The following is a 27,600-nucleotide window of genomic DNA, read 5'->3' on the forward strand; positions in this document are numbered from 1 at the left end:
AAAGTTGAGGTAGTTAACCTCTATGATAGTTTGGCTGGAGAGACTGTGGCATCACTGCCACTGAAGAATTTTAAAAACAGGTTAGATAACTACCTGTCAGATATGGTTGATCACATAGTAGGCAGTAGGATGGACTAGATTTGTATATCTCAGTCAGTGAACCATAGGACATCAGAAGCAATTGCAAGAAATTTCAGCTGAACAAAAATAAGCAGCAAGCTGTTGAGAAGCAAAGTGGGGAAAAAATTTGCAGATATTCAAAGTTAGACCCGATTTTGAGTGGGCCAGAAATTAATTGTGATGACACTGCTCAAAATGGCCTCTGAAATATTTTCAGAAAGGATTAGGGGAGCTTAAGATTCAAAGAAGTTGAGAAATATTAATGTGGGTGACCTTTTGAGATCCCTTCAGCCCTAATTCTGTGCTATTGTTTTCCAGGAAGATTTTTAGTTACATATTTTATGATATAAGGCATAACACAAATCAAATGTAAATCTAAAAATAAGAACAGATCTTGATTTTTTTTTTTTTTTTTTTTTTTTCCCCCCCTCTAGATTCCCTTCTGCAGGTCCTAGTTTAAGGTAGGAGATGCCTTTAAATTCACAAGAAATTTAAAAGGGTTCTCTGAAACTTTATTTAAATTTTAAAAGGGTTATTGTTTGTAAAGACAATTAGCAGATGACTCTTAACATATAAACAGAAGAATATTTAAGCATGGGCATGTTTTTACTGTCAAATCTTCCCCCTCTTATTTTAGTAGGACTGCTTGTATGCTTTAAGTTGCCCGAGTACTTTGCTGGATCAGTGCTTTGCCAGAATGTTTTCTTCCCCCAGTCTATTAATTCCACATTGAAACTTTGTGAATGCGTTCATATCTTAATTTGCAGAGTATTTGCTTTTCCTGTTTCAAAGGTTTCAGTGGCAGACATTATACAACAGATCTCTTTAAATACTGATGTCCTTCCACCCACTTTTCAGGCTTGTTTTCTTTTGTAATGAAAAATGGCTTTCACAGTGATCCAAATTACAATGGCCGGTGTACTCTAGTGAAGTTATTACTCTGCCTATGTTATGTGCTGCCGTTACTTTTCATAACATTAAAAAATAAATGAATCCCATCAAAATGAATGGGATTCTTGCATTATTGATCTCAAAGGAATTCTGTGTGGAAACAGTAATTGTAAAGCATACTTCATTGCTGGCCTCTCTCCCCCACCTCTCTGTGCATTACTCTGGAAAGCATGTCTCTTTATCTTGTGATGGTGTATATTACCAAGTGTGCCCTGCTTCTGCAGTTCTGTTTATGTTCCCCAAGTTACTCGCATGGAAAAACTTTAAAATAGAGAGGAGGAAGGAGAGATAACATGCTGAGGGTTTAGGTCTAGTCATGTTAAACTAAACGAGAAACTATGTTTTCTCTCAGTTTGTCATGTCTGCTGTCACTATCGAGAGAGGAGTCAAATCTTTATTTTGAAAAATAATGCCACCTTGGGATTTTGGTGATTGTCCAAAGTAGCTGGACTTCGCATTCATGTTTTATTAGCTGATTCTGTTAATGGAATAATGAAACAGTAAATCATCAGACAGCTACGTACAAGATATTAGTAGATAAGTAATCACTTAGAGTATTTGTTCTGTTTGGCTCTTGAAAATTACTGCATTCCTTAAAGGTAACACAAGTAATTTGAAATGTTTTAGCATTTGCCATTGACAATACTGAACTGACTGCCTAGAACTCTTCAAACAGTTATTTTTAATAAAATAAGATCATGTAAAATTAAATTGTCATAATTGATGTATTTGTGTAACAAGTTCCAAAGAAAAGACCATACTGTCTATATTTAGGATTCATAGTTTATGCCAGGATGTAAAATTTCAATTAGAATATATAAGCGCACAGGACTGGCAATTATTGAGCCATATCCTTAATTTAAAAATACTGTGAATTCCATAATGCTGCTGTCAGTGTAAATACCCCTGATGTCATCAGAATCTCTTTCAAGTGTCTCTCCAGATTCACATTTTCGTAATTTCCATATAGACCTTTACTTTAAAATAAAACTGAAAAAGGGCAATAGCACAGCTAATTAAAACATGAGCAAATAAAAGCTTCCACTAATCTGCCACTGATATATCACCACCCTTATAATCTCTTTTCAGCAATTGCTAGTCTTACATCCACAATTTCCCAACATCCTTAAAATTATAGACATCATGTTTTACACCTTGAAGGAATATGTAGAAGTTAGCGAGATAAAGCAGTGTAGACTCTGTTCTAATTCAGTCATTTAAAATGCAGGATAACAAACTGCTTTTTTGTGTACTCAGCCCAATACAATTTAAAAGAAGACATGAATATGGTTCTGGACCAGCTCTGTGCTTACAATTTAGTTTTAGTATCTATGCAAACTCTTAGAGTAATAGACTCTAGACTAGACTGATGGCTCTTTTGCTTCCCTGATTTACACCATTACTCTGGGCAGAAGTCCTAGCTCATGAGCCTTTCTGCCGCATCTATCCAAAATGGGAATTAAAGACATTGTAAGTTCAGTCATCTCTGATTGGTTTAGTTTCTTTTTCGTTTTCTTAAACAGGTATAAGGGTCAGTCTGGTGGTGTTTCTCTCCTTCTCTGTTTCTGTTCCTTTGTAGGGAGAAGAAATTTCCATACGGCAAACAATTCTTTCCTATAAGCAATAAATTTCCCTTTGCTCCTTTTACTTCTCTCCCCCTCTTTTCTTCAGTTTCCCCAGAATTTTACCTTTTCTGCTGTTATTTTGATTTTTACCTGCAAAGGAGTAGATGGCCTTGTCAGATATTACAACCTTGTTTAGCAGGTGGGACTTTGGTTGCATAACGGACATCTTGGGGCATGGGGGAATGTGTGGTCCTACAGGTGCCTTAGCAATTTGTCTAAGTCCTCCATTCCTCTTGGACTAGAACATTGTGAAATTCAGAAGGGAGAGTAGCAGGACTAGTCATTCTCCAGTGCTGTGTCTTATTTTGCTTGACCACAGCTCCTTAAAGGCAAAGCAGCTTTAGAGAAGATCAGGATAGTTAGCTGGGCTTTTCTTAACCTCTGCTTACACATTTTTAACATAAGCAAGCAAAACAGTTTGGGAGACCTCATATTTTAAATGGTCTCTGGAAGTTCAGAGGTGACAAGTCTTGGCATCATTATACTTCCCATGGTTGTCTATTCTGCCATTCCACTGCTTTGATCAAAAGAAAGGCTTTAATGCTGAGGGCCCTTGAGTCAAAAGTAGCTTTTACTTTGATAGTTCCCATCCTTTTCCTTGGATCCCTGATGGGCTAGCTGATGGGTTAGTTTATTTGGAAAATGGCAGAGTAGAGGGCTTTGAAAATGAGATGTAATTGAGTTAGCACTCACAGAAGGGTTAGGTAACATGAGGTGCCCTGGGAGAGATTAATACTCCAGAGCAGAAAGCGCTAAAATGAGAGACCAGCTAGACTGTCCTGCTCGAAGAACAGTATTTATTCTTTTGTGCCATTTACAGTGTAGACAGCCTCTGTTTAATAAGTTAAACATAATTTATCATCCCAATTGGATTTTAGTCTGGAGATTCTCCAGCAGGTTCCAATTGCACAGATTTTTCTTGCAAAGCAATTAGCTCACTAGTGGCAGCTTCTGCAGTGTTTGTACCCCTTACTCAGTTCTTGAATGTCATCAAATATAAGCCATAGTCTCCATGCAGAGTGCCAACACCTGCCTGCACATTTCAATTACTGGAGTGAAAATAGTAGAAGACTCAAGTCATACCCTTTATTGACAACAGCTGCCTTCAGGATGATGATGCCCAGTGTTGGGGAAAAGTGTCTTCCAAATACTGGGGAACTGTTCTGTCAAAGGTCCTTGGTTTGTTTTAACCACTGCAGCTCCCACCTCACCACCTGGAATGGAAGGCTCCCTGTCTCATTCAGGTGCTCTATCTCTAGTAGGACCTGGATAAAACACAGGCCTTTCTTCATATAGAAGTCATGCCATGGTTCTTTTGCCGTGGTGGCTCTGAGGAGAATCACAAAGGGAGGTTTTCCTACAAGATCTCAAGGAGACCAGTTCAATTTACAGTGCCTTTTGGAATGTGTCCTCACATTCCCCTTTTCCCTCACCCATGACTGGCCTGCTCTCTCTCATCTTTGTAGCTGTGGTCAGCCATCACTTGTAAAATAATATGATGGTGCAGTGGTGTGCTATGGCATTTTCCTCACAGTTCCTTTTGATCCAGACTTTGTAGATGCTTTTCTTGTGGCCTCTTTTGTGGCAGCATTTTTGTTGTGGATTCTGTTTTCTTTCTTATGTTCTTTGCTCAGGCAGAGGGAATGGTGACCAACTCCTTGCTGATTGTGACTTGTAACGTTGAGCTTGGCTTGAAGTAATCAGCCCATTTTTCCTCTTTCAATTATAAACACTCTGAGCATTTAGAAATCCTCGTAAGTGGACTGATTCAGTTAGCAGCTTCAATCAGAGTGTTTCAGATTAGTGGCAGATGCCCAAAGCTTTTCTTGTGGCATTTGGCAGTTTGAGAAAAGTGTTATAACTTTCATCATTTACTTTTGCCAAATGGATGAAATAATTCCAGTTGCCAGGAAGATAAAAATCAGCAGTCTGGAATCTTCTTTGATTTTTTTTTTTTTATTTTTTTCCCCTGGATATGGTATTGAATGGAGCAAATGGAGAATTATCAACCCTGCTTGAGAGACTGCTGCCTGTTGGTTGTGTGTGTTCTGTGGGTTTGGTTTGTTTCCTCTCCGTGTATTTCAAAATGAAATTGCTGGGTTTTTTGAATTCAGTCTGCAGGCAACACATCCTTCTGTCTATTGTCATTGCAGTTCAGAATGAATGTAAATTAAATACAAATTAGGTATATGTATGTGTATCTATTTTTGTATGTAGATAGAAGATGTTATTCCTTCTGGGGAGTAATAATTTTGAAGTTCAAATATACTTTAATAGACTTCAACATCATCTTTTTAATCCTTGTCTAGTTCTACTTTTTAAAAGATTCCTCAATCATAGGGTTTTAAAAAAACTGGTCTCAGTCAACTTTTATTTTCCGTATTTGCAATGTTTTTTCTTGCATCTGTTTATTGTTCTCCCTAATATGGCTAGCGGATGCATTGTAGTTGCTATTTCCCATGTGTTAGCAATTTTGCCCATAATTGTGGATCCAAGATGGGACAGAGGCAATGGTTGGTGGGGATTTTTTATTGGTCTTGGGGTTGTTTTGTTTTCTGGTTTTTGGGTGTTTTTGTTTTCCCCTCAAGTTTTAATGAATGGATCTGATAGACTGGACAGCCTCCCCCTTTTTTCATTTGTCCTTCTATTTAGGTGTTATTTACATTGGAATCTGCCTTAGTGTGTTTCAAGAAGGAGGAAAAGCCCCATTAATTGAAGCAATTGGGTTGAAACCAACCCAATAGCTGCTTGATTTTATTTGTTTTTGCTTTCTGGGGGGGAAGAAAAATGACGTAAATAACTCTTCTATTACTGTGATAGGTCTACAATTAAAATGTTTGATTTTTTTGAAAGTGTGGTCAGTTCAAGGAATGTGCTATCAGTTAATTAAAGAAATAAAAGGCTACTTCTTTCCTAATTTATTAAATCCTCCACCAAAAGCAAAGCAACTAGAGCAGGCAGAACCAGCAACAGGTAAGAACAATAGCCTGGGTTTCTTTTCCCCTTCATGTAACACTGCTAAATGCACATCTTAAGGACTTCCTTTGGATTGTTGGACCTTGACCATGTGTTGTATTTCTCATAGGTGATGTCTTGTAGACACAGAGAGACAAACTGAGTATATAGATCTCATTAAGAGCTCATTTTGATTATGGCTGATGTTGTGTTAGTAAATTTGTTGTCAGCATCATTTTATCATTGTTTTCTGGGGTGGAGGGAAGACTCGGAAGTGTGAGGGAGCAGTGGTTTATAGCAGCATGTGCTGTCACACATCGGAGAGCTACTGTGTTGGGTGGGGAGAGAAGGGGAAAGTGAGATATACTAAAGGAAGAAAACTTAATGGATAACCTGTTTAAGTCATTTTGGTCTGTCACTATCATGAAACTATTTAAATTCTGATGTGACTTACCTTGAGTTTTTGGTACTATGAGCTATTAGAACTTGTCTTCATCTCAGTAGAGTTTGAGAATACTCTGGGATAAAGAGCATAGAGGTACCACTTGACACCTGCCCTTGGATTGGGTCAGATTGGCTGCTGAGTTTTGGCTTGGTGATAAGAGGGTTTAATAAATGTTAAATTCTTCCCAAAGCACACCCTTTGATCCACCTTCTTATGGTAGGAGAATCCATGAGGCGTCTGCCACTTCATGCTATAGCACCTGACTCTGAAAAATGTTCTGGTTGAAGGCTGTGATATTACATGAATTCTGTTACAGTGATTCTAATCGTGTATGGGTGTTTTTACATTGTTCTTAACTTTGCTTATAATGGACCGTGGTGTATGGTTGCAAGCTTACACTGAACTATGTATGTGAGTTTATTATCACCTCTGTATTTTAAATGGTAGGAGTGTATGCTGGCCTGGTCTATAGTGCCTCCTCTACCTGGATCATTTTCTGCTCTGGTTCATGGTCAGAAACAGCTGGCTTCACAGGTTTCATGGCTGTTCTCAGTGGGTCATCTTTACCTCTTCCCTCAGACTCATGTTTTCTTTATTTTCCGGGACAATTTGAATTAATAGCTTCTTGAAATTAATAAAATAAAAGGAGATTTCTCCAGATTGTCTGAGAGTTCAGGCAGAATTCTATCTATCAGTCGCACTCAGTTCCTGGTGGAGGTATTGTTTATATCAGTAGCAGCTAGAGTGACATGTTTTAAAAGAGAAGGAGTTCAGAAAGTAGTGTGCCATAGAAGGTTTGGGCCTTTCCCCTCCACACACACCCCTATTTTTTTTTTTTTTTTTTTTTTTTTGGGTGACCATTTACAATCCCAGGTCAAACCCCAGAATAGACTAAGCTAGAAAGCTGTAGGCCTGGATAAAGAAGATAGATGGATTTTTTTTTTTTTTTTTTTTTTGTAAGTACCTTGGTAAACTTAAGATTGATTTGGGAGCCTTAGCCTGTATTTTGATGAATTAAAGCATGCTTTAATGTTTCATAGTTCTGCTTTTGCTCTTTTTTTTTTTTTTTTTTCTTAAAAAAAATAAAGGAAAAAGCAATTCCTAATACTAGTAAAAGAGCTTATAGGTCATATTAAAAGTTACACACATAAAGTAGTTTGATTTCCGAAGTAGTGAATAGTGCCGATGTGTATGTACATGCTGCTTGTGTGTACACTGTTTATACCACTTGCTTTAATCTTTTTTTGTGGTAATGGCTTGCCAACCAATAAGAAATGAAAAAAGTCAAACAACCCTGGAATATAAACTGAAAAGATGGAAGTGTTGTGTTTCAGGGTAATGTAGTAGCTTTAAAAAATAAAATAAACAAACAAAAAAAAAAAAACAAAGAAAACCACAAAACAATGGACTGTGAAAATGAACGGAGCTCAGAGTAGCAAACAGAGGTGTCTATTTGCGCTAAAGATTGCAATTGTACCCTATATTTTAGGGCTAAGGTCTCTGGGAGGTGTGGTGAGCACTTCACAGAGGGATGCAGGAATTCAGATTCTCTAGGAATCAGATTTTGGGAGGAACTGCTAAGAAGGAGATTCCTGACTTATTTCCTTAGATAAAGTGAGGAGCTGGAGAGTAGGTAAGAAGCAGTGAAGTGGAGGATAAAGTAGACCAAAGACTTAAGCAGGTGATGTTGCCAGATTTTGTTGGGTTGATTTGACCTGTTAGTACCCTGCCCCTTCGGCTGGATATTCCCATCCCCGTGATATGCCAGTTTCTCGGCTTTTCCTGTTCACGAAATGAGTTTGTAAAACAAAAAGCTCTCTGCATCAGGCAATGAACACTGCCTTTTAATGCCCTGCTGCAGCCTGTGAAAGGAATGGTGGGGTACATTCTTCTTATGTGGTCCAAGTGAGATTTGACAGAGCTCATCTGCAAGAATCAGGAGAGTAGGTAGAGGATTGTCATGTGGAAGAAGGAAAATATGTAGGAGAGGTAGTGTGGTAGATGGGGAGAGCTTAGAATTATAACAAAATGGGGATGGTGCTCTATCTTTCGTATTTGTGGAGACAGAGGTTTAGAGAGGTAAGAAAGATGTAAACTCATTGAAGTTTGGGGCACTGAATGAGTCATCTGCTGTGTGTTACTGGGTATTTAAAGTGAAATTTTGAAGAAGAAAAAGCCACTGTGAGGCAGGGAATGAAGTATGTCTTAATGGTCGGACATAGAGAATTATAAGAATAGCTGCAGCAAAATAGTTCAACTTCTTTTGCCTCCTGTTTGTCATGCAGTCTGCCTGTGAATTTATATTACTTGGGTATGGAAGTATTGTTTAAGAGGCGTTCTTGGTTTTATCCCTTCAACCAAACACAGTGGAAAGGATCTACCGCTGTCAAGGGATATCAGAAAGACCTTTCAAGAATGCCATTGTTCAGTGTGTAGATTTTAAGCAGCCCCAAAGTCTCTGTACCCTTCTCTGAGTCTGTAGCTGCTTACATGAAGTATTTGAAAGGAATACTTAAAAAAGAAAGAGAGCAAGTTTAATGGATGTAAAACCTGGAACAGTGCTCTAATAGCATCTTCCAGTGCAGAGCTTTCTCCTGATAATCCCCGTTCTCTTCCTTTAACAAATACCAACTTTTAGGACCTAAGAACTTGATGTTTTTTCCCTTTTACTCCCCTCTTAGGTCTCCTGTCTTGCTACTCTTCATCTCTTGCCTCTTTTCCATGCTTGAAGAATTCAATATGCAGTACCATTGGGCTTTGCCAAATTTGCCCTCATATGAAATGATGTTTGAAACTTCCATCAAGCCTATAGAATACCTACACACCAATGACCAGCGGAATGCTTTTAGGAGAAGTAGGGGCAAAAAATTCAGGGAAGGATGGTTTCTTGAGCTCTGGTACATGCAGTTTTAGTGTTTCAAAACTGTGTACCTTTGTGCAAAAGATGCAGAGGTTTGTTTACCTCTTGAAGCATCTTTGAATACTGTGTTTGACATGCTTGCTTCCAGTACTTGCTCTAGCATTCCTCAGGTTATGGTTTCTTCCTGTTACTAGCTGCTCTATGATTATATATTACATACCTCATTATGTCTCACTTCTTTCCTTCTCTTGACAGCTGCAAATCAAAAAGAGCCCTTGACTCCTAAATTTAAAGTGAAAGAGGAGCCTAAGGATGAAGAAGCTGCAGGTTCAGCCTTGTCTCAGTCCAGCTATGTGTTCAGCCAGGAATCCGAAGCCTCAGCCCCAAACATTCCTGAAGAGAAACTCAAGCCACAGGAAGTGCAGGCAAATGTGATGAGGCAGGACATGTCAGTCAAGGCAGCATCTGAGCTCCTCATGAAGCTCTCAGGTAGATATTTAATTTAATAATATTCAACTTGGTTTTGGTTTTTTTTATGTATGCTAGCAGGGTTACTTTGCAAAAGGAATGTTTAGCTTTAGTAGCAAGTGAAGGAATGATTGAAAAGATCTGTCTACACACCTTTATATACATAAGATGTCTCAGTTTGGTCTGTCGCCATAGTATCTAATTATCTGTGCTCTGGTTTTCAAATTAATGACTATGGGATAAGTCAGAAGAAATGATGCCTTAAAGCTTTTAGATGTTGTCATTTTTAAAATGTACCAAAACACGTTAATACCAATTTATTCACATATGTCACTTCATTAACATCATAAGAATGTGTGTCTGTGCTGAACTATACCTGATATAGCTTTATAAATTATGACTTCTAAAGCATTTTATTTTTCCTGACAATATCTTGTACTCAAATTTGTAAGATACATTGGTAAAGATGTAAACTGTCTCAGCTTTCTGCTGTTAAGGAGACCACTTGAACTTGCCTGCATTGCCTTAGTGATACATCCCTCTGCCAGACAAGCAGACAGAATGCATGTGTATACACATTATGTACTGTTTCAGCTGGAGGGAGTCAAATAAAAATGTATGTTCTGCTATTTATGCTTTGTCTAGCTGTCAGAAGCAAGATGTAACTTTAAGGGAAATTAAAAGGGTTGATTTCTCCCTGCTGGGAATGGGTTAAGTGAATGATGAAAAGGCTTTGAACTTCTAATAGACTTCAGTTTTTAGGACCAAGATGTGAAAGTCAGTCTGGGAGGCTGGGTTTCCTATTTTCACACCTAAACTGGATCAGTTAGTTTTTAAGTATTCTCCAAAACAGGACAAAACTTTTATTTTTTTGAGTATGCCAAACTCACACCAGGTGCCAGTAAAAATGCTTACAAGTTTAGTAACTTCTGAAATACCTGCCAAACCTATCTGAAATTATTTGGCTCGATTGGATACTGCTGACATTGAATGTGAGCTCAAATTTATACCTGAAGGACTTTAACTGAGTAGGAACTCCCCCATAAATTCCAACATGTAATTAATTCACCCCTGTTCATACCTGCACACTTTAATTTGCAGCAGAATTTGAATCATTGATTTGCAAGCCTTCTGTGTTAATGGTGCTAAAAGTGTTTCCTAGGTACAAAAGTTGATCAAAGACATTTCCCAATTTTTCCACAGACTCCCACATATTAAGCATTTGGTTATTAAGTTGTACACTGTTGCTGCTGGTAACTCATTCAAGTATGGTGTTCTGGTAATGAATGTTAACCTATTACTTTATTTTTCTTGGTACTTATACATTTATATAACTATTTTCATAAAGAAACAGCTCCATAACGTAATGATTTCTCAACTACTTCAGAACACTAGGGTTCTTGATTGTGAATCTTGAATTCAGCACTAACAGACTGTGTTTAAATAGTTTTATTACAGACTATTATATTGGAATATTTGTGCCTTAAAGATCTATTATATGAGTGAAATCTGGCATATATAAAATCTTAGTCAAGTCTTCTGTCACTTCTATTGGGAAGTCTTTTAAGGCTGTAGTAAGAAATACACTAGTTTAACATTTCTCTTACTGATTGAGCAGTTTTTGCTGAGAGGGGTCTTTTTGGTTAATCCATAGATTAGAAGGTGAAGAATTACTCTAGAATTTACTCAGTATTGCCACAGTTGGTATTCCTGCATCAGCCAGTGGGTGGGGTTATACCAAGTTTATCACATACACTGTTTTCAACTTGAGCTTTCCTGAACTACCATCTAAGGTGAAAACTATAAATGAGGAAAACATTAGGAATGATCATAAATGAGGAAGACATAGCTTAATGTAGGACAAATATAAGAGGAATATCTAAGATCAGTAGCCTCTTTAGTGCTTTTTTTAATGTTTACTTATCTGGTAGAATACTCTGAGATCACTATTGACATCCTAGCTTATTTTAAGCAATTCTGCACTCTCATTTTGATGATTTGGAACTTAAACAATTGAGCTACCTCTTCAGAAGAAAGTGAAAACCTTCCTGGTACTGGAAGGAGCAAAAAAAATGAATGGGAAGGAGTAAGTATGTCTGGATGTTCTATTGTCTGTGGGAAATCTTCAGTCAAGTGCCCTTACTAGATTTAATATATTATATAATTGGGTTTAAGTCAGGTCCTTCCAGACTCTATATATTCTTGGTAGAGACTGAATGGATTACATCCTTGCTTTGTTATGTTCACTTTCTTCTGTCCAGTGCTAATTACCAAAACCTGCACTGCATGCAAATTCAGCAAGGGATTTTGGACATAAGAGTATTTAGCTTTCTGCATTCCTGACATACGTGCTTCTCTTATTCCTTGAGCAGTAGTATTGCCGGTTGTTGCAGCCTTATGGAGCCTCCTGGGATTTAGACATAGACCTTGCTGTCTCCTGTCATGTGAAGGATACATGGGTTTATATTTTTCACTGGGAAATGTCTTTTCCCAAAGAGAGATGCTGTGTTGCTAGCTTTTAGCTCAGCTTGTACAGTGTACTGGAAGCTCCAGCTCTGGAGCCTAGTTTGGGCTGGTGCGTCCTATAAGACTTACTGCAAATCACCAGCCCCTATAACGAAATGACTTGTCAGCCACTCAGAAACTACTCTGAAGCTAGGAAAAATTAGAAGACTAAACATATTTTACTGTAGTAAAACTTTTACTAGTTGTTATTGTAGAGGTAGATGTATAGAAACAATAGAAAATCACATACAGCTGTCTATTTTAGTTCTACTACAGGAGGCTCTCTCTCATTAAGCTAAAAAGCTGTTGGGACACTTGTGTGCTTCTAGCAGCACACAACCAGTAGTTAAGATCAGGCCCTTACCCTGTATGTTACTCTGGTGGAGTTGGACCTTATCTGGAGAAGCTGTGCCCCTTTATATCAGCTTTTTCTCCACTGTGCCACTGAATTCAATTCCACTTGGATTCAGGTCTTCTACCTCACAATTCACAAACTTGATACCTAGTCACACTTCTTCAAAAGAATTATTCAAGCTAAGAAGGCTAATGTCTCTTGGGCATGTCTAGGCAAAACCCATTTCCATCCAGATAGTCAAAACAAAACTTCCTAACAACTGATCTGCTATTTAAAAATAAATGAAAGAAGAATAATTTTGGAAGAAATGGTCTTTGGGGGTTAACAGGCAAACTTTGAACCTCAGTGCAGACTTTCAACCTACATTTTACAGAAGAACATAAAATGACTGCCACGATTTATGTGAATGTACAAAGGTGAGCTGTGAATTCTATCCACTACTGAGTCTTGATGGAGACTAGATTCAGTGGTAAGCAAACAGATTTGAGGAGGCAGTGGAGTGGGGCAAATTGCTCTCATCTCTGTTTGGAGGGGCGCCATACCTGCAAGATTTTAAAATTCCTATTTAATGTTGCACAAAATCACTTATAAGAAATTGAAGTAATGTATTTCAAATATACCTGAACCAGTTTTCTACATTCTTGCCAGTTCTCTTTCATGGAAAAGCTAATTTATTTCTCAGAATGTTTAATAAATGCTGCACCCAGTGATCCCTGGTCAGTTTTATACATTTAGTCTTATAGATTGAATGGTAGGTTTCAGAGGAAACTGAAAATTAAAAGAAATGTTTTCATTTACGTACTAATATTTGAGTCTAAAATTTCAACAGAAAGTGAGATAGTCATTCTGCTGATATGTTTTGGGCATGTATTATCTTTCAGAAGCATACAGTGTTTTGCCTTCTTGTCCAAAAATGAATGCATAGCTGGAGGTGTACAAAATCTATTCCAGGTACTAGCATTTTATAAGTAATATTTTACCCTAGTGCCTTGAACTATGACATTAGTATGTCCCCGTCTTTCCTAGAAATGTTGTCTGAATTACATTTGCTTTTATTTCAGCTATATCTTTGTGAAGTATAATCATTTAATCGTTTTCCTCTTTTTTTTTTTTTTTTTTTTTCCCCAGTGGATCCACTTCCACTGATCAATACATCAGTATGCATTGCACATACCCTTGTTATCACTAGCAAGTGCATGGCCTTTGTACTGTTTGGTTCCTTTGGATTTTTTTGTAGTTCAGTCCTCAGGTCACATGGTGCTTCTTGTAATACACCAATTTCCCAGTACCAACAATGTGTCATAATTTTGGGTTATTAGCGGATGCAATTAGTGCATACTTACTCTTTGTGCCAAGGTCATGAAGTAAAATGTTGCATACAATTGACTCCAAAAGCATTCTTAATCAATTCCATTTATTATCACCTATGTACATGGCAATTCCACTTTCAGCACAAATGGTTATTGAGGAGGTTTGGTGTTTTTTTTTCATTTTTTTTGATTGCTTATCCACTTGAAAATGTTTATGCTAATTTCCTATTTTGTGCCTTGTATTTAATTTTTTTTGACATTATATCTTACATTTAACTGAAACCATGTGGATTACAACTTCTATTTGAAAGGAGGAAGAAAAAGAAAAGAGGATGACAGTACAATTCTAGTATAAGATGAAGGCCAGAACACCTCAATGCTACTCCCATTCCAAAAATGACACATTGTGCATTAGGGCAGAGCGAGGTGAAGGACTATCTAAGAAGGCTTTAAATTAGCTCATACAAAAACCAGTCCAGTCACAACAGCACAGACTTCCAGAGGAAATAAATAACAATATCAGATTAAAAACTTTGCTAACTAGGAGTGCTATCTATGCCTGTGTGGCTGGACAGCTGGTGTCAGGTTTACTTCATTTTAAGGCTTGGGTGGCTTTATGCTTGGCTATCATCAGCAATGCAAATTGACAACAAAAACAAGTCTATGGCTAGTAAGCTATTATTAACAGTCACAAAATCTTTCCAGGGTTAGTGGTTTTCATTGGCAGTCTTTTGGTGTATTGTTACTATGCTGAAGAAAAAGTACATTACTACATTCTTTGGGTGAGGTGGAGGACAGAGGAAAGTAACCTTCCTATATATATCTTTTTCATAACTTCATGGACTGTTCTGGGAAGCACTCATCCAGGCGACTGTCTTTGGAGATAGCTGCTGTCAGGACCTCGTAAGAGTTTCTGTACCTAGATTGCAGGGGAGCTGTCAAGACCGCTTTCATCCCTGCTTGGAGAGCCTTGATAATGGGCAGAGGAGTGAAAATACAGGGAAGTCTTTTGTTCCTTGGTCTCTAAAAAGCTCGTTAGAAAGCTTTGGGCAGGTGTTTCTGTAGGAGCCCAGAAAAGTAGGCGGGGAAGCGTATAATCCAAAAAGGAGACTTTTTCCTGGTGAGAACTAGAGAGACAGCAAGTCACATCACCAGATTAAATCCTGGTACTAGCCAAGTGGGTTTTGTTGTGTCTTTGTTTTTGTTTTATTAAACCAACGGAAATGTGAAATTGCTTGTGAATGGTTAGAGTAAAGCTGTGTTTTAACTACAGTATAGAAAAAGATAAAAGCTTCTAGATAGCTAAATTTATTATTGCAGTGTGTCAGGTTCCAGATTTTCACGTTTTTGAGACTCTTCTGCCAATGCTGTACTACATGAATTTCCTATCAGGCCATGGTATGCTCATTCAGTTTAATAAGCTTTTCCATGACATCTGCATAATAACATAATCCCAAAATAATTCTGCTAGTAGTGGATTCTTACTTTGTTGGTGAATTTTTGCATGTTTCATGACAATATTAATGTCTAAACCCAAAGGCAGGGAAAATGTGAAAAAAATACTGCCCTTACACAGGAGAAGTGTAGGGTGGAAAGTATGGAAGTCTGCAAAATCTGAGGGTTTTTTTCCCTCATAGATCTTAAAAAAACCCACAAAACAACAAAAATCACAGAAAAATAAGTACCTTTTAACAGCGCCTACCTTTTAGTTCAGTAGATGCTATATTGTGCCTTTAAGTTATTGCAATTCATATTCTTCTTTTTTTCCATGTCAGGATAATCTTGACATTCAATGAAAACTATGTTAATTTAAAAGATTCGATAATTTGGAACAATAAGAAATCATAATGTCTGTGGTTCAAATGTGCTTCTTTTGGTGTTCTGGTTTGGTTTTGGGGTGTTTTTTATATTTTATTCTGGGAATTGTCACTAAAGAGTTTAATCAAACCCTCTAATCCTTTGTTCTACTGCTATTCCTTGATGATGTTCAGCCAGATAAGAGTGTCCACAAACCTTGGGAAGTGGGCATGTCCATTTTTGTTTTCAAAGTGTCAGGCGATTATGGATGCACAATATTTGCAGAAGGGCCTCTTGTGGTCTACCTTGCCTTTAGAGAGTCAGCTTGTGAAGACAGGAGAACTGGAGCCAGGCTATCTGCAAAGGTATAGGTTGCTGCAGAAATGCTAGACTATAATTTTCTTTAGCTGGGAGACTTGCATAGATTGGATTATGTTGTAAAATAACAATTCACTGTACACGTGGACTTTTTATCAAATTTTTCCTGATCTGTGTTTTGAGGGGTTGGCTGTGCTCTGCAAGTAGGGTCTTTCAGTCAAGCACCATAAACCTACTGTTTAAATGGAAGAAGTGGCAGATGCGTATCACAACTCAAATTAGTTTATTGCTTTAATTTGATCTTTTTTTGTTTTGTTTTTTTTTGGCTTGCATTTTTGTGAAACTAAACCTGTAGTTGCAAAATTCTGCAACGTGGGAGTTCAGAGGTTCCACTTTAACAAATAGGAGCCATTTTATGATTTTTTTATTAATGCAGGATCCTGTTACATCAATTCAAGGCCCATTGACATTGTCTTACATAAAACAGCAGTTTGAAAAAAATACTAGCAAAATAAAGCATCAAGCACAGCGCCCTAGGGAATGTCAGATGTTACTTGTTGTGTCTCTGTAGCAGAACCTTCAGGGCTCGCCAAATGTTCCCTATCGCTGAGGTTTTATTTAAGCTGGTATAGGGCATGTTTATTTCTAGCAAATCAGAACAATTAGCATAACAAAATGCCTGATTCTCCATACTAAAAGCTTTTGAAGTTAGTACAAGTTGACTCACTAGTTACCCCTGTCTGCTTGATTGTGAAAACTAGTACATAAGTCCAATTTATGAGACATATGGGAAAGGCTTTCTTTTCTGAGTTGATTCATAAAGTTGATTTGTAAAGCTGATGGGCATTTCAGCAAATATGAACAACTTAGAATTTTAGTTGCAGGATGAGGTTTTAAATAAAATGGTGGGAAGAAGCATGAATGATTTAACAAGAATTCATTTGATTTCAGTAATGGAAAGTCATTGGACAGCTATTGCATCAGCAAAAGCAATATTTACTACATGACTTGTGTTTTTGATTAAATCTGTGCACTTTATTTTGATTTTTACATCAAATAAAGTGAAAAGCAGACTGTGCTAGATTAGAAGTGTCTTTAATGTGTCCCTTCTAGAGCAGGCGAGTGCTGCACAGACTCATAGAACAGTTTGGGTTGGAAGGGTTCTTTAAAGATCATCTAGTCCAACCCCACCCCTTTCAATGAGCAGGGACTAGATCAAGTTGCTCAGAGTCCAACCTGACCTTGAGTGTTTCCAGGGATGGGGTGTTTACCACCAATCTGGGCAACCTGTTCCAGTGTTTCACCACCCCCATTGTAAAACATTTCTTCCTTATATCTAGTCTAAACCATAATGCCTTCTCCTATTGCAACAGGTCCTGCTAAAAAGTTTGTTTCCATCTTTCTTATAAGCCCCCTTTAAGTACTGGAAGGCTGCTAGAAGATCTCCCTGAAGCCTTCTCTTCTGCAGGCTGAACACCACAAGCTCTCAGCCTGTCCTCATAAAGGAGCTGCATCAGCCACCTGATCATCTTTGCGGCCTCCTCTGGACCTGCTCGAGCAGGTCCATGTCCTTCTGATGCTGGGGGGGCCCAGATCTGGACACAGCACTGCAGGGGGGGGTCTCACCAAAGCAGAGCAAAGGGGCAGAATCGCCTCTATTGACCTGCTGGTCACACTTTTCTTGATACAGCCCAGGAAATGGTTGGCTTTCTGGGCTGCAAACGCACATTGCCTGGTCATGTTGAGCTTCTTGTCAACCAATACCCCTGAGTCCTTCTCCGCAGGGCTGCTCTCAAGCCCTTCATCCCCCAGCCTGTATTGGTATTGGGGGTTACCCGTGTGCAGAACTTTCTTTGGCCTTCCTTTTCTGACATACCTGTAGAAGCCCTTATTATTCTTTGCATCTCTTGCCATATTCAGTTCCAGCCATACCTTGGCTTTTCTGACCCCATCCCTACACAACCAGGAAGTGTCCCTATACTCTTCCCAGGATACCTGTCCCTGCTTCCGCTGCCTGTCCATTTCCTTCTTGCCCTTTAGTTTGACCAGCATGGATAAGTGGAGACATGCTGGTCTCTTGCCTTCCTTTCCTGATATCTTACATCTTGGGATTGAGAGCTCTTGTACTCTCAAAAAGTGTCCTTAAAGATCTGCCAGCTCTGTTCTCCTCCCATACTCCTGAGGGTGGTTTTCCAAGGGATCCTACTGACTAACTCCCTGAAGAGCTGGAAGTTTGTTTTCCTAAAATTCAAGGTCCTGACTTTACTCTTTGCCTAACCTGTACCCCTCAGGACTGCAAAATCCATCTGTGCCTGATCACTGCAGCCCACGCTGCCCCCACTCTTGACATCACTGATTAGCTCACTTGTGTTGGTGGCCATTAGGTCTAGTATCCCATCCCCTCTGGTAGGGCTGTCTATTACATGACTTAAAAATTTATCCTCAATGCGCTCCAGGAGTCTCTGGGATTGCCTACAGCTCACCGTGCTAGTTTTCCATCAGATGTCAGGTTGGTGGAAGTCCCCCAGCAGGATGAGAGCCTGCAAACATGATGCCTCCTGTAGCTGGAGTAAGAAGGCTTCATCAGTAGGCTCCACTTGAAAAGGTGGCCTGTAGAACCACAAGGTTCTCTGTTGCCTGGGTCTCTAATTCTTACCCCTAAGCTTTCAACCTGCTCATGGCTATTCTTCAGAGACAGCACTTCATGGTCTATCCATTTCTTGATGTATAGAGCAACCCCACACACACACTTCTTCCTCACCTGTTCCTTTTGAACAGCCATCGTCATCAGTAGAAGCACTCCAGTCATGGGATTCATCCCATCAAGTTTCAGTAATGGCAACTAGATTGTAGCTTTCTAGCATCATGGCGACTTCCAACTTCCCCTGTTTGATGCTCATGCTGCGTGCACTGGTGTAGAGGCTCTTCAGCTCAGCCATGTCACCTTCTTAGAGGAACATCTCTTAGTTCCTTTGAGGTATTTCACTGGTGTTTCCCCATTGGCTCCTATTACCTCAGGACCCCCTGGTTCATCTCTGCAAGACTTCAAGTGTGCTGCAGTGTACCCAGCACAGCTCAGAGCGACAGGTTGAAGGCCCTCACTATCACCCTGTCTCTCTAACCTTGGCATGTCATCCCACTTCAAGTCTAGTTTAAAGCTCAGTTTAAAGCCCCACTAACTCGTGAGCAAAGACCCTCTTCCCCCTTTGAGAAAAGTGAATCCCATTTGATGACAGCAGAACTGGTACAGTGTAGGCCACCCCATTATTGAAAAACCTGAAATTGTGGCGGTGACACCAGCCACAGAGTATGTATTAAAAGACCAGGTCTGTCTGTTTCTTCTGATGTTACTGCCCACAACTGGAAGGGGAGAGAAAAAAATAACCTGTGCTCCAGATTCCCTTACTAACCATCCCAAGGCCCTGAAGTCTTTGTTGATCGTTCTTGGACTGTGTGTTGCTGCTTCATTGCCACCCACATGGAAGGGCAGGAATGGGTAGTAGTCTGAGGGCTGTACCAGGCAAGGGAGATTCCTAGTGATGTTCTTAACCTGGGCCCCAGGGAGGCAGCAGAATTCTCTAAGAGGAGATCCATCTGGCATATTGGACCCTCTGTTCCCCTCAAAAGGGAGTTGCCTACTACTATAATCCATCTTTTCTTCCTTGTGGAGACAGTTGTGATATGGGGGGTAGGCCTTTCTGATCTTGGCAACACCTCTCGTGTAGATGGACCATCATCCACTTCATCCATTGACCAGCTTTCCACATCCAGAGCCTCATACCTGTGGTACAGAGGCAACTGGGAAGGTGAGGTGTGCAAGGAGGGGGTTTGCCTGCCACCCTGAGTGTGGTCTTGCCTCCATTCACTCCTTTCCTTCAAGCTACTTCCTTCAGCCTAGTGGGGGGAGGATACAGGATCCCCTTGATCTTGTATTTTTTCTGGTGGCTGTTCCCGTTTCTGTCTCAGGTAGGGCAGAGCTTGGTTTGGCCAGTCTACCTTTCTCAGATTCCCTGATGCTTCTTAACCTTTCTACTACCTGCATGTGGAATACTGTACCAGTTTGGGGCTCCCTCCCGGTTCAAAAGGGCTGTTGAAAATTAACAGATGGTCTAGAGGAAGGCAGCAGACCTGATTAAGGGTCTGGGGCTCATGACCCACAAGGAGGCATGGAAGAAGCTGAGCCTGTTCAGTCTGGCAAAGGGGGACTGAAGGCAGATCTAAGCACAATCTGCAACTACTTGAAGGAAACCTAGAAAAGCAGGGGAGTCAAACTTTTCTCTGTAGTGTCAGATGGTAGAAGAAGAGGCAACAGCTACCAGCTGCAGCTTGGAAGGTGAACATTAAGAGTGGACATCAAGAAAAATTCCTAGTGCAGCACTAGAACTAGTGTTACCCATGGATGCTGTAGTTGCCCTTGCTTGGATGTTTTGAAAATTCTGCTAGATAAAGCTGCAGCTGATCTGATCTAGTGCCAATGATTCATGGAATAATTTAGTTTGGAGGGGACCTCCAGGGTTTATCTAATCCAAATTCTTGCTCAAAGCAGGTCCAACAAGACCAGGCTGCTGAGGGTCTTATCAAGTTTTGAAAGTGTCCAAGGATGGAGAACCCAACCTCTCTCAGCAATGTGTGCCAGTATTTCACCATCCTGACAGTGATTTTTTTTTCTTTTTTTTCTGTGTATATAAACAGAATTTTCCATGTTCCAACTTGTTTGTCAACTCTTATAGTATCACTGTGCCTTTCTGAGAGAAGTCTGACTCTAGCTTCTCTATACCTTCCCTTTATACCTTAGAGAGTTGTTGACAGCAATAAAATGTCCCCTTAGTGTTGTTTTCTTAAGGCTGAACAAACCCTGTTCTCTTAGCTGTTCTCCTCTTATGTCTTGCATCAGCCCCCTAACTATCTTGGTAGCCTTCCACTGAACATGTTCCAGGGTGTCAGTGTCTGTCCTGTACTGGGGAGCCCCAAATGGGGCACAGTACTCTAAGTGCAGTCTCATAAGCACAGAATAGAGGGTAAGAATCTCTTCCCTCTACCTGATGGCTACAGGTTTGATTATACGACCCAGAATACAGTAGGCCTTGGTTGCCATGAGGGCACATGCTGACCTGAGCACAACTTGTGTTGTATTGTGGTAGTCCTAAATTTCTGGGAGAAGTAGCTTGAATAAGAATATTCTCTTGCTAAAACTTGCCAATCTCTGTTGTAGGCTGTAGAGAAGTGTTGTCTAAGACTAAATTTCAGAGGCACTCTTACTACTACACCTTGGGGTGACACTGTCAGGCCTTCAGGGATGAATGCTGTACCCTGAGCTTTTAAGTAGCACAATACTGTTCTATGTTTCTATTGTGGTTTGGGTTTTTTTTAGCACGTGCCACTACTGTGCAATTCCTTGCACTTGTGAATGCCAGAGAACGTGAAAGCTGTGCAAGAAATTACTCCCTCCTGGAACAAGCCTGTCCCAATACTGCATTTTTCATATCTGATGTGGAAAATTGTCTCGCTTGATGTGAATAGGATGAAGTTCACTGAGGCTTTTATAGATCAGATGATTAAAAGTTATACTGTTCTGTAAAGAAACAGCATCTCTGTGGCTTGATGATAGTACATCCATGTATGCAATAATTTTATCTTATTTTGTTAAGCTGCCTCCATATCACAAAATTAACAGCAGAAAAAGTTGATTAGGTGCTTTAGTTCATCTTCTGCCAGATGAGCAACGGTCACTGCTGTGCTGCTGTTCTGAGCTTCATCCAGGTTAGCTCTGAATGAATACCAGACCGTGTTTAGGTGATCATGATCTGAATACTTTAAAGCTACTTGAATCTTTATCCTCTCGCTGATTTTTGCTAGAAATTAGATGTCTGAATTTTATAAAAATCTGGCACGAATAAAATGACTCTTGTCTCTTAACTTTGTATTCTGATACACTTCAGTTTAACATAGCCCACCTACTCAAGAAGAAATGCAAAAGTGGAAAAAAGCCAAAGCTGTAATGATTTTAATTATTTGAACCAGGAGACCTTTCGGTGTACCAGTCCTTGACTTGAAAAACTTTAGCTGCGCTATGACCGTGTGAGATACCTGTGTAAGGAAATAGGGGGTATCACCTTACTCCACAAATGAACTGTCTGTACCACAGAAGGGAAAATAATCTTCAAGAAGTTACAGTTTGACTGCCTGTATGGTGAAATGTTATGGGCATAACTTTAATTACAGTCTTGCACTAGCAAAAGATCTTAGCACAGCTGGGTTGTATGCCTGTGACTGCTGCTCATGGGACAGACTGACTGTGTTTCCCTTTCTTTAGCTGTTGTAAAATTGTCATAGAGACCCTCCTTCAGTCTTGTGTGTGTGTGTGTTTGCTTTTGGGAATCGGAGTATGACGGGATTCACATTTAGCAGGGACATTCTGTCAGATCAGAAGGGTGCAGCTGGTTAGATAAAGGTCAAAGGAAATGATCAAATATGTAAATTTAGTTAGGGCAGTTCGAGTGCTCGCTGATTGTAAGGAAGAGAAGGTCATCAGTATTGCTTGACTCTTGCCTTAGTTGGGGTCGTATCAGTTTGATTCAAAAGCATTTGCAGGAGAAGGAATTAAACTGTGTGGACCAGGAACAGAAATAGAAAGAATATTTTAAAAGCAGAGAGAGCAGCAAAGGTCAGCTTGACTCTGCACCTAAATTTGGCAGTTGGGTGCAGAGTTCGGTCTGTCAGACATCTGAAGAACTCATTTGTTTGCAGAGTTACCTGAGCTTTTGATTGGCAGTGTTACCTGATGCGTTCCTTTGCTGTTCTGTGTTCACTTTCAATGCACAGCATGCTATTTTTACACTTTTCAACACAGATGCAGTATTCTGTGGCTTTATAATAAGAGGCTAATGGAAGCTTTAAATAATAATAATAATAAAAAAAACAACAATAAAAAATGTGCTTGACAGGACAAAAAATGCATTATATGATATTTCTAACTTGTCTTCAGTTGAGAATTCACTATGAAAATTTCCCGAGTCTGAAATGTATCTGGTGGATCGTAGATGGTAAAGATTTTTATCAATGTTTATATGTTTCTTTTAAAGGTCAGGAAAGGTCATAAGAAAAGATTGAAAGCACTTCATGTAAATTGTTCCTGGAACATATCCAAGTGGCTTTTATCGCCTAGCTTTGAGGTTTTTGTTGTTTTGTTGGTTTTGTTTTTTTTTTTAAGAGCTCTGGCAGCAAAGCTACTTTTTCTCCACTTAAGAACAATAGAAAAGTGGGGAGGGGGAGAAATGAGGCGAATAAAAAAGGACTTGGTGATACACATCAGTTTAGTTTTAGGTGGAATGCATGTGCCTTCCTGCTAAAGGGATTCTGTTTGTCTTTGGCTAGAAACGACAAGATGACACCATCCAGTTGACTAGTTTGAGGATGTTATCAGGGATGACCAAACTGTGTTTTGGTGCCTCTGAGATTCATTGTAGTATTGGGTAATTGAAAACAAAAGGCCTGGTGGTGTTTGAAACTTTCACACTTGGAATAAAATTGCAAGGCTGACACAATCAGATGTGAGTTAGAGAGGAGGGAAAAAACAGAGAGAGCAGCAACAGATTAATTTATCAAGTGAAGTTAGTGGATTTTCTCCCCCCTGCCCCTTTTCTTCTCTCTGACCCAAAGTTAATAGAAAATACTGTTTCTGTTTGAGCTTTTTCTTGCAAACTGGTATTCATTTATTTATTTTTAATATCAGAGCTTTCTATGTAGCAAAATTTGACAGATGGCAAGGAATATTCCACGCGAGGAAACTCATTGTGCAGAGCGCCTCCATCACTGACCTGATGCTATCAGGATGGCCAGCCCCTGCCTGCACCAGTTAACATGATGGCCCACTGTCATAGATCTGATCGCGTCCCCACAGTCTGGACAGGGACCAGGTTGTTCTCTTGGGTCCTGATCTGCTCAGCACCAAAGCTCTCTGCTTCTCTGGCTCTGTGTGCTGCAGTGTGCCTGTCCCTGCCCTCTCCCACGGCCTCTTTTGATGGGTGCTAGGGTTGCCTTTTCCTCCTGCAGCTCATGAAATGTGAGCAATTCAAATCACGTTTTCCCTTGACTCCAGCTGTGGAGGCTACACAGACAGCAATTTGGGGCACGTGCTAATTGTGAGTAAACAGAATCAGATTTTCCTTAAGGTTCTTAGTATCTTGGCTGATATCAGAAATACATGTACAGGTTTAGGCAAAATTAATAAATCAAATATACATTTTTTTTGTTGGAATGATTCCTTACCTGGATGGCCCTTCTGGTATTTAACTGTGTTTATGCATTTACTTATTTTCTTGATTTTCCCAGGCATATTGTCTGTCTTAGGCTACCTGTTTCCAGAATGTCTGGTCAGCATTCAGCTGTCAGAAGCAGCACATATTTGGGCAGTTCTACCATGATACAAGTATCCCTTCAGGAGCACTCTGAATGAAAATAATTTAAAAATTCATCATGTTTCTCTGAAACTAAACAGAATAAATTCTACAGGTCTTTGACTTCTCTTTTCACAGAAGAAAGTCTGAATCAAAAGGGCTATGTAGGTATTTGGAGTGTTGTAGACAAATTATCTTGGAGCCTTGATTTTGAGATTTCAGAGCTTTTATTTTGAAGAAAAAACTGGTCACTTACCTTGCAGGCAAACCAGAGCATTCAGCAACATCTGGGAATCTCAAGCGTAGAAAGTGAACTACAAATTGGCTTCTAGACTATAGTTTTGTTTGCTACACCTAGGACACCAGAGAAGAAGGCAAGGAGAGAAGGATATGGGTTTATGGAAACTGGTCATTAATGTTATTGGACCTTGTAAAGTATGAGAGGATATCTATGCTTGTTACAAAATCAGACTTTGGAACGTGGGCCTCAGAATACTCTTCTCATATGCATATGCAGATATAACAAAACAATTCTTCATCATAGTTGTCTAGAATTTTCCATAAAAGAGAAAGAGAGTGGAAGAGGAGCAGATTGGGGTTTCCTCCTCCACCCTGACTACCATACCAATACTTCTGACTGTACAGGCTGGTACTTCTGCTGATAGGGTAATTTAGAGTTTGTAAGAAGTCTTCAGTGCTCACCTTTGGAGAGCTGGTGTGTAGTTGCAACTTTATTTAATAAATAAAAACAAAGCTTCACTAACTGATGTGTGATCACCCAGTATTCATAGAAAGTGATTTAACTCTAATATTTATAAATACGCAACTGTTTTGTGCTCTCTAGTTCAAAAAATTATTTTCAAGAAATTACTTCTATTTATAACCCCCAGAAGAATACTGTAACAGTCAGCTGCTTGCTTCCCTTACCATTTACAGTGGTACGGTATACAAATGATAACTTTATATTTGTTATTCCTGCTTTGAATACTCTGAAAAATTATAGCCTAATTAAATAATTGTGATGGTTGTTTATTTTTTTAAATACATATTTGCAGCTGAGAGTTACAAGGAAACCCAGATGGTAAAAATAAAGGAAGAACCAATGGAAGTTGACATTCATGATTCACAGGCTTCAGTGTCACCCGGCCAACCCAGCCAAAATGTTGGCTACAGCACTTTATTAGGGCGAGACATTAGTGAACACATACAGAAGGCACCAGAAGGTCGTGTGCTCCCAGAAAGAAATCTATTCAGCCAAGATATATCTGTGAAGATGGCATCTGAGCTGCTCTTCCAATTATCAGGTAAAAGCAGTGGAAATAGTCAATAGTTGAATTTAAAGAACAAAAGAGATTGTGTATAACCATTAAGGTGCTATGAAAGCGTGAGATTGCCGAGGCTGAAAAAATAATAGGAGTCAGAGCCCTTCTACCCTCACATCTGGAAAGCAAAAGCCTTGCCAAATGTCCCCCATAGTTAGCATATGCTTTAGAGCACTGTGAGTCAGGTCAGGTTCACGATATTTGAACTAAATTGGCAAAGCCAGAGTTCAACTCTTGTATTTTTGAAAGCTAATTGAATAATTTGTGACAACCGATTGATCCAGGCCTTGGAGTACAGGGGAACCTATAGATGGCAGTTACTGGCATAAGTGGCCAGTGGCTGCAGCATGCAGTGATCCTGGGGGTGCGCTGTCCATTTTTCTTGACAAAGAAGGTGAACCTCAGCTATTACATAAAGGCAATGATATGAGCACTGCATTTAATGTATGCTTGTATTGCACACTTTGCATGGAGCACTAGCACTGAAATATGAAGCTGAAAAAATTTGTTGGGTGTTAGTTTAAATAAAGTCATGCCCATTCTCTGATCATGCTGTAACCATTTACCTTAAATTACTCTGGATTGTGCTGTTATCAGAAAACTTTAAAATAGGTCTGCTGCATAAAAACTGATAGGAAAAATATGATATATGCTAATCACAAAATAACCATGTATGTTCCTTTGCAGAAAAGGTGAGCAAAGAGCACAACCACAATAAAGATAATGCCATCCGAACTACAGCCAGGTGAGTACAGTCCATTGTTATCTGCCAAGCTGTAGTGTAAATGACATTGCTTCATTTTGCCTTGTGAACTCAAACGTGTTTGTCTCTTGCAAATGTGACCTGATATTACAAGTGTAAGATATTTTCATGAGTAATGTAACCTATATCTGAAAAATTACACTTATAGATCTGATTGCTTAGAGTTCATGAGACAAAAGGCCTTTGGGCCAAAATGACTGTTCTCCTCTGATCAAGTATTCACACATTATTTTAAGAATTATTTTTTCTACAAAAACTGAAACTTAAAAGAAACTGCATAGTACATGCAGTGCTTGAGGGAAGAACAGGCTGACAACTGGATTTCAAGACATGGACCAACGTAAGGAAAGGCGATTTTGATTCAGTCTTCTGTCAAACTTGGATTTCTTTAATAAAATTTCAGATCAGCATTTTGATCTTCTCAATGCCTTCTAGAGATGAGTTTTGAAAAGTCAGACCATAAGACAATGCTAATGAATCATTTGCTAAAGAATACGGTCACATGAATAAAATAAATGAAATTGTCCAGGAATTAAACCCATGATCCAATTATAGCATGTGCTGTTAAAGAAATATGCACTTCACAGTATTGTGGCTGGGAACAAGCCCACGAGTTGTTTGCATACACATGAGCAGCTAAGTGAGGTGTCCCTATAGGAAAATTCAAAGATCTTATGTAATAAGTGGTACCTAGAATTGCTAAAAGCTTAGGAGCCCACGGTAAGGAGTAGGCAGGGATTGGCAAGGGTACATTTACTTCCCACCTGAAAGTTCCCTAATCAGCGTGGATGGGTTGGAGACCGAGCACACTGAAGTGACAAAGAGTTCCTTCAAAGTTAAGAGTAAGACCTTCTGTGCCTCTGCAGCCCCTTCTACAGAAGTTCCCAGCGTGTTCAGTGCATGCTAAGTAAGACAACTTTGTCCAGACAGAAATTGAAAAGCACTTCAGTTGCAGAAGAAAAGATGTCTAAACCAGGTTGTTCTTAAATTCCTAGGCCTATCCTATTCATTCATGGTAACTATAATAAATAAATAATTTGTTTTTAATAAACGGATCAGCTCAGTAAGTGTACATTAGGGACTTTTTGATGTTGCAGGTTGAAAGATAATTAAATTGAGCTTTTAACTTCTGGCTACTGTGAATGTTTTCCATATTTGCTAGTTTGGGAATATGTGGGATACGCAGCCTGCATAGCCTTCCTGTGACTGCTTAAAAAGCATAAGCCTGAGAGACATGTATGGAGATAAATGCACATATTGTCTAACTACTCATTAACCATCCACTGTACATTGCAGGGAGCAGGTGACAAATAGTCAGTTGAAAATAGATTTCAATGTCTCGTGATGTTACCGGCAGCACTGGTGTGAGAATCCAGAGCTACTTTTGGATCTATCAAAGATAATTCAAAC

At 39.4% G+C, this 27,600-nt stretch overlaps 1 protein-coding gene across 4 annotated transcripts in view; it reads left to right on the plus strand.

Moving 5' to 3' along the window:
* ZNF827 (zinc finger protein 827) overlaps positions 1-27,600 on the plus strand; it is a 111,377-nt gene that overhangs the window by 45,996 nt on the left and 37,781 nt on the right. For all 4 annotated transcript variants that reach the window (XR_006165662.1, XR_006165663.1, XM_042796709.1 and 1 more), the window contains 3 exons: positions 9,212-9,445; positions 25,161-25,409; positions 26,115-26,172. Coding sequence is in view for 2 of the 4 variants with exons in the window: in XM_042796709.1 (XP_042652643.1) it covers positions 9,212-9,445; positions 25,161-25,409; positions 26,115-26,172 (541 nt within the window). In the remaining 2 variants the exon portion in view is untranslated. The remainder of the gene's footprint in view (positions 1-9,211; positions 9,446-25,160; positions 25,410-26,114; positions 26,173-27,600) is intronic.

The sequence above is a fragment of the Tyto alba genome, unplaced genomic scaffold, assembly GCF_018691265.1.
Source record: "Tyto alba isolate M040663 unplaced genomic scaffold, T.alba_DEE_v4.0 Super-Scaffold_23, whole genome shotgun sequence".
NCBI lineage: Eukaryota > Metazoa > Chordata > Aves > Strigiformes > Tytonidae > Tyto > Tyto alba.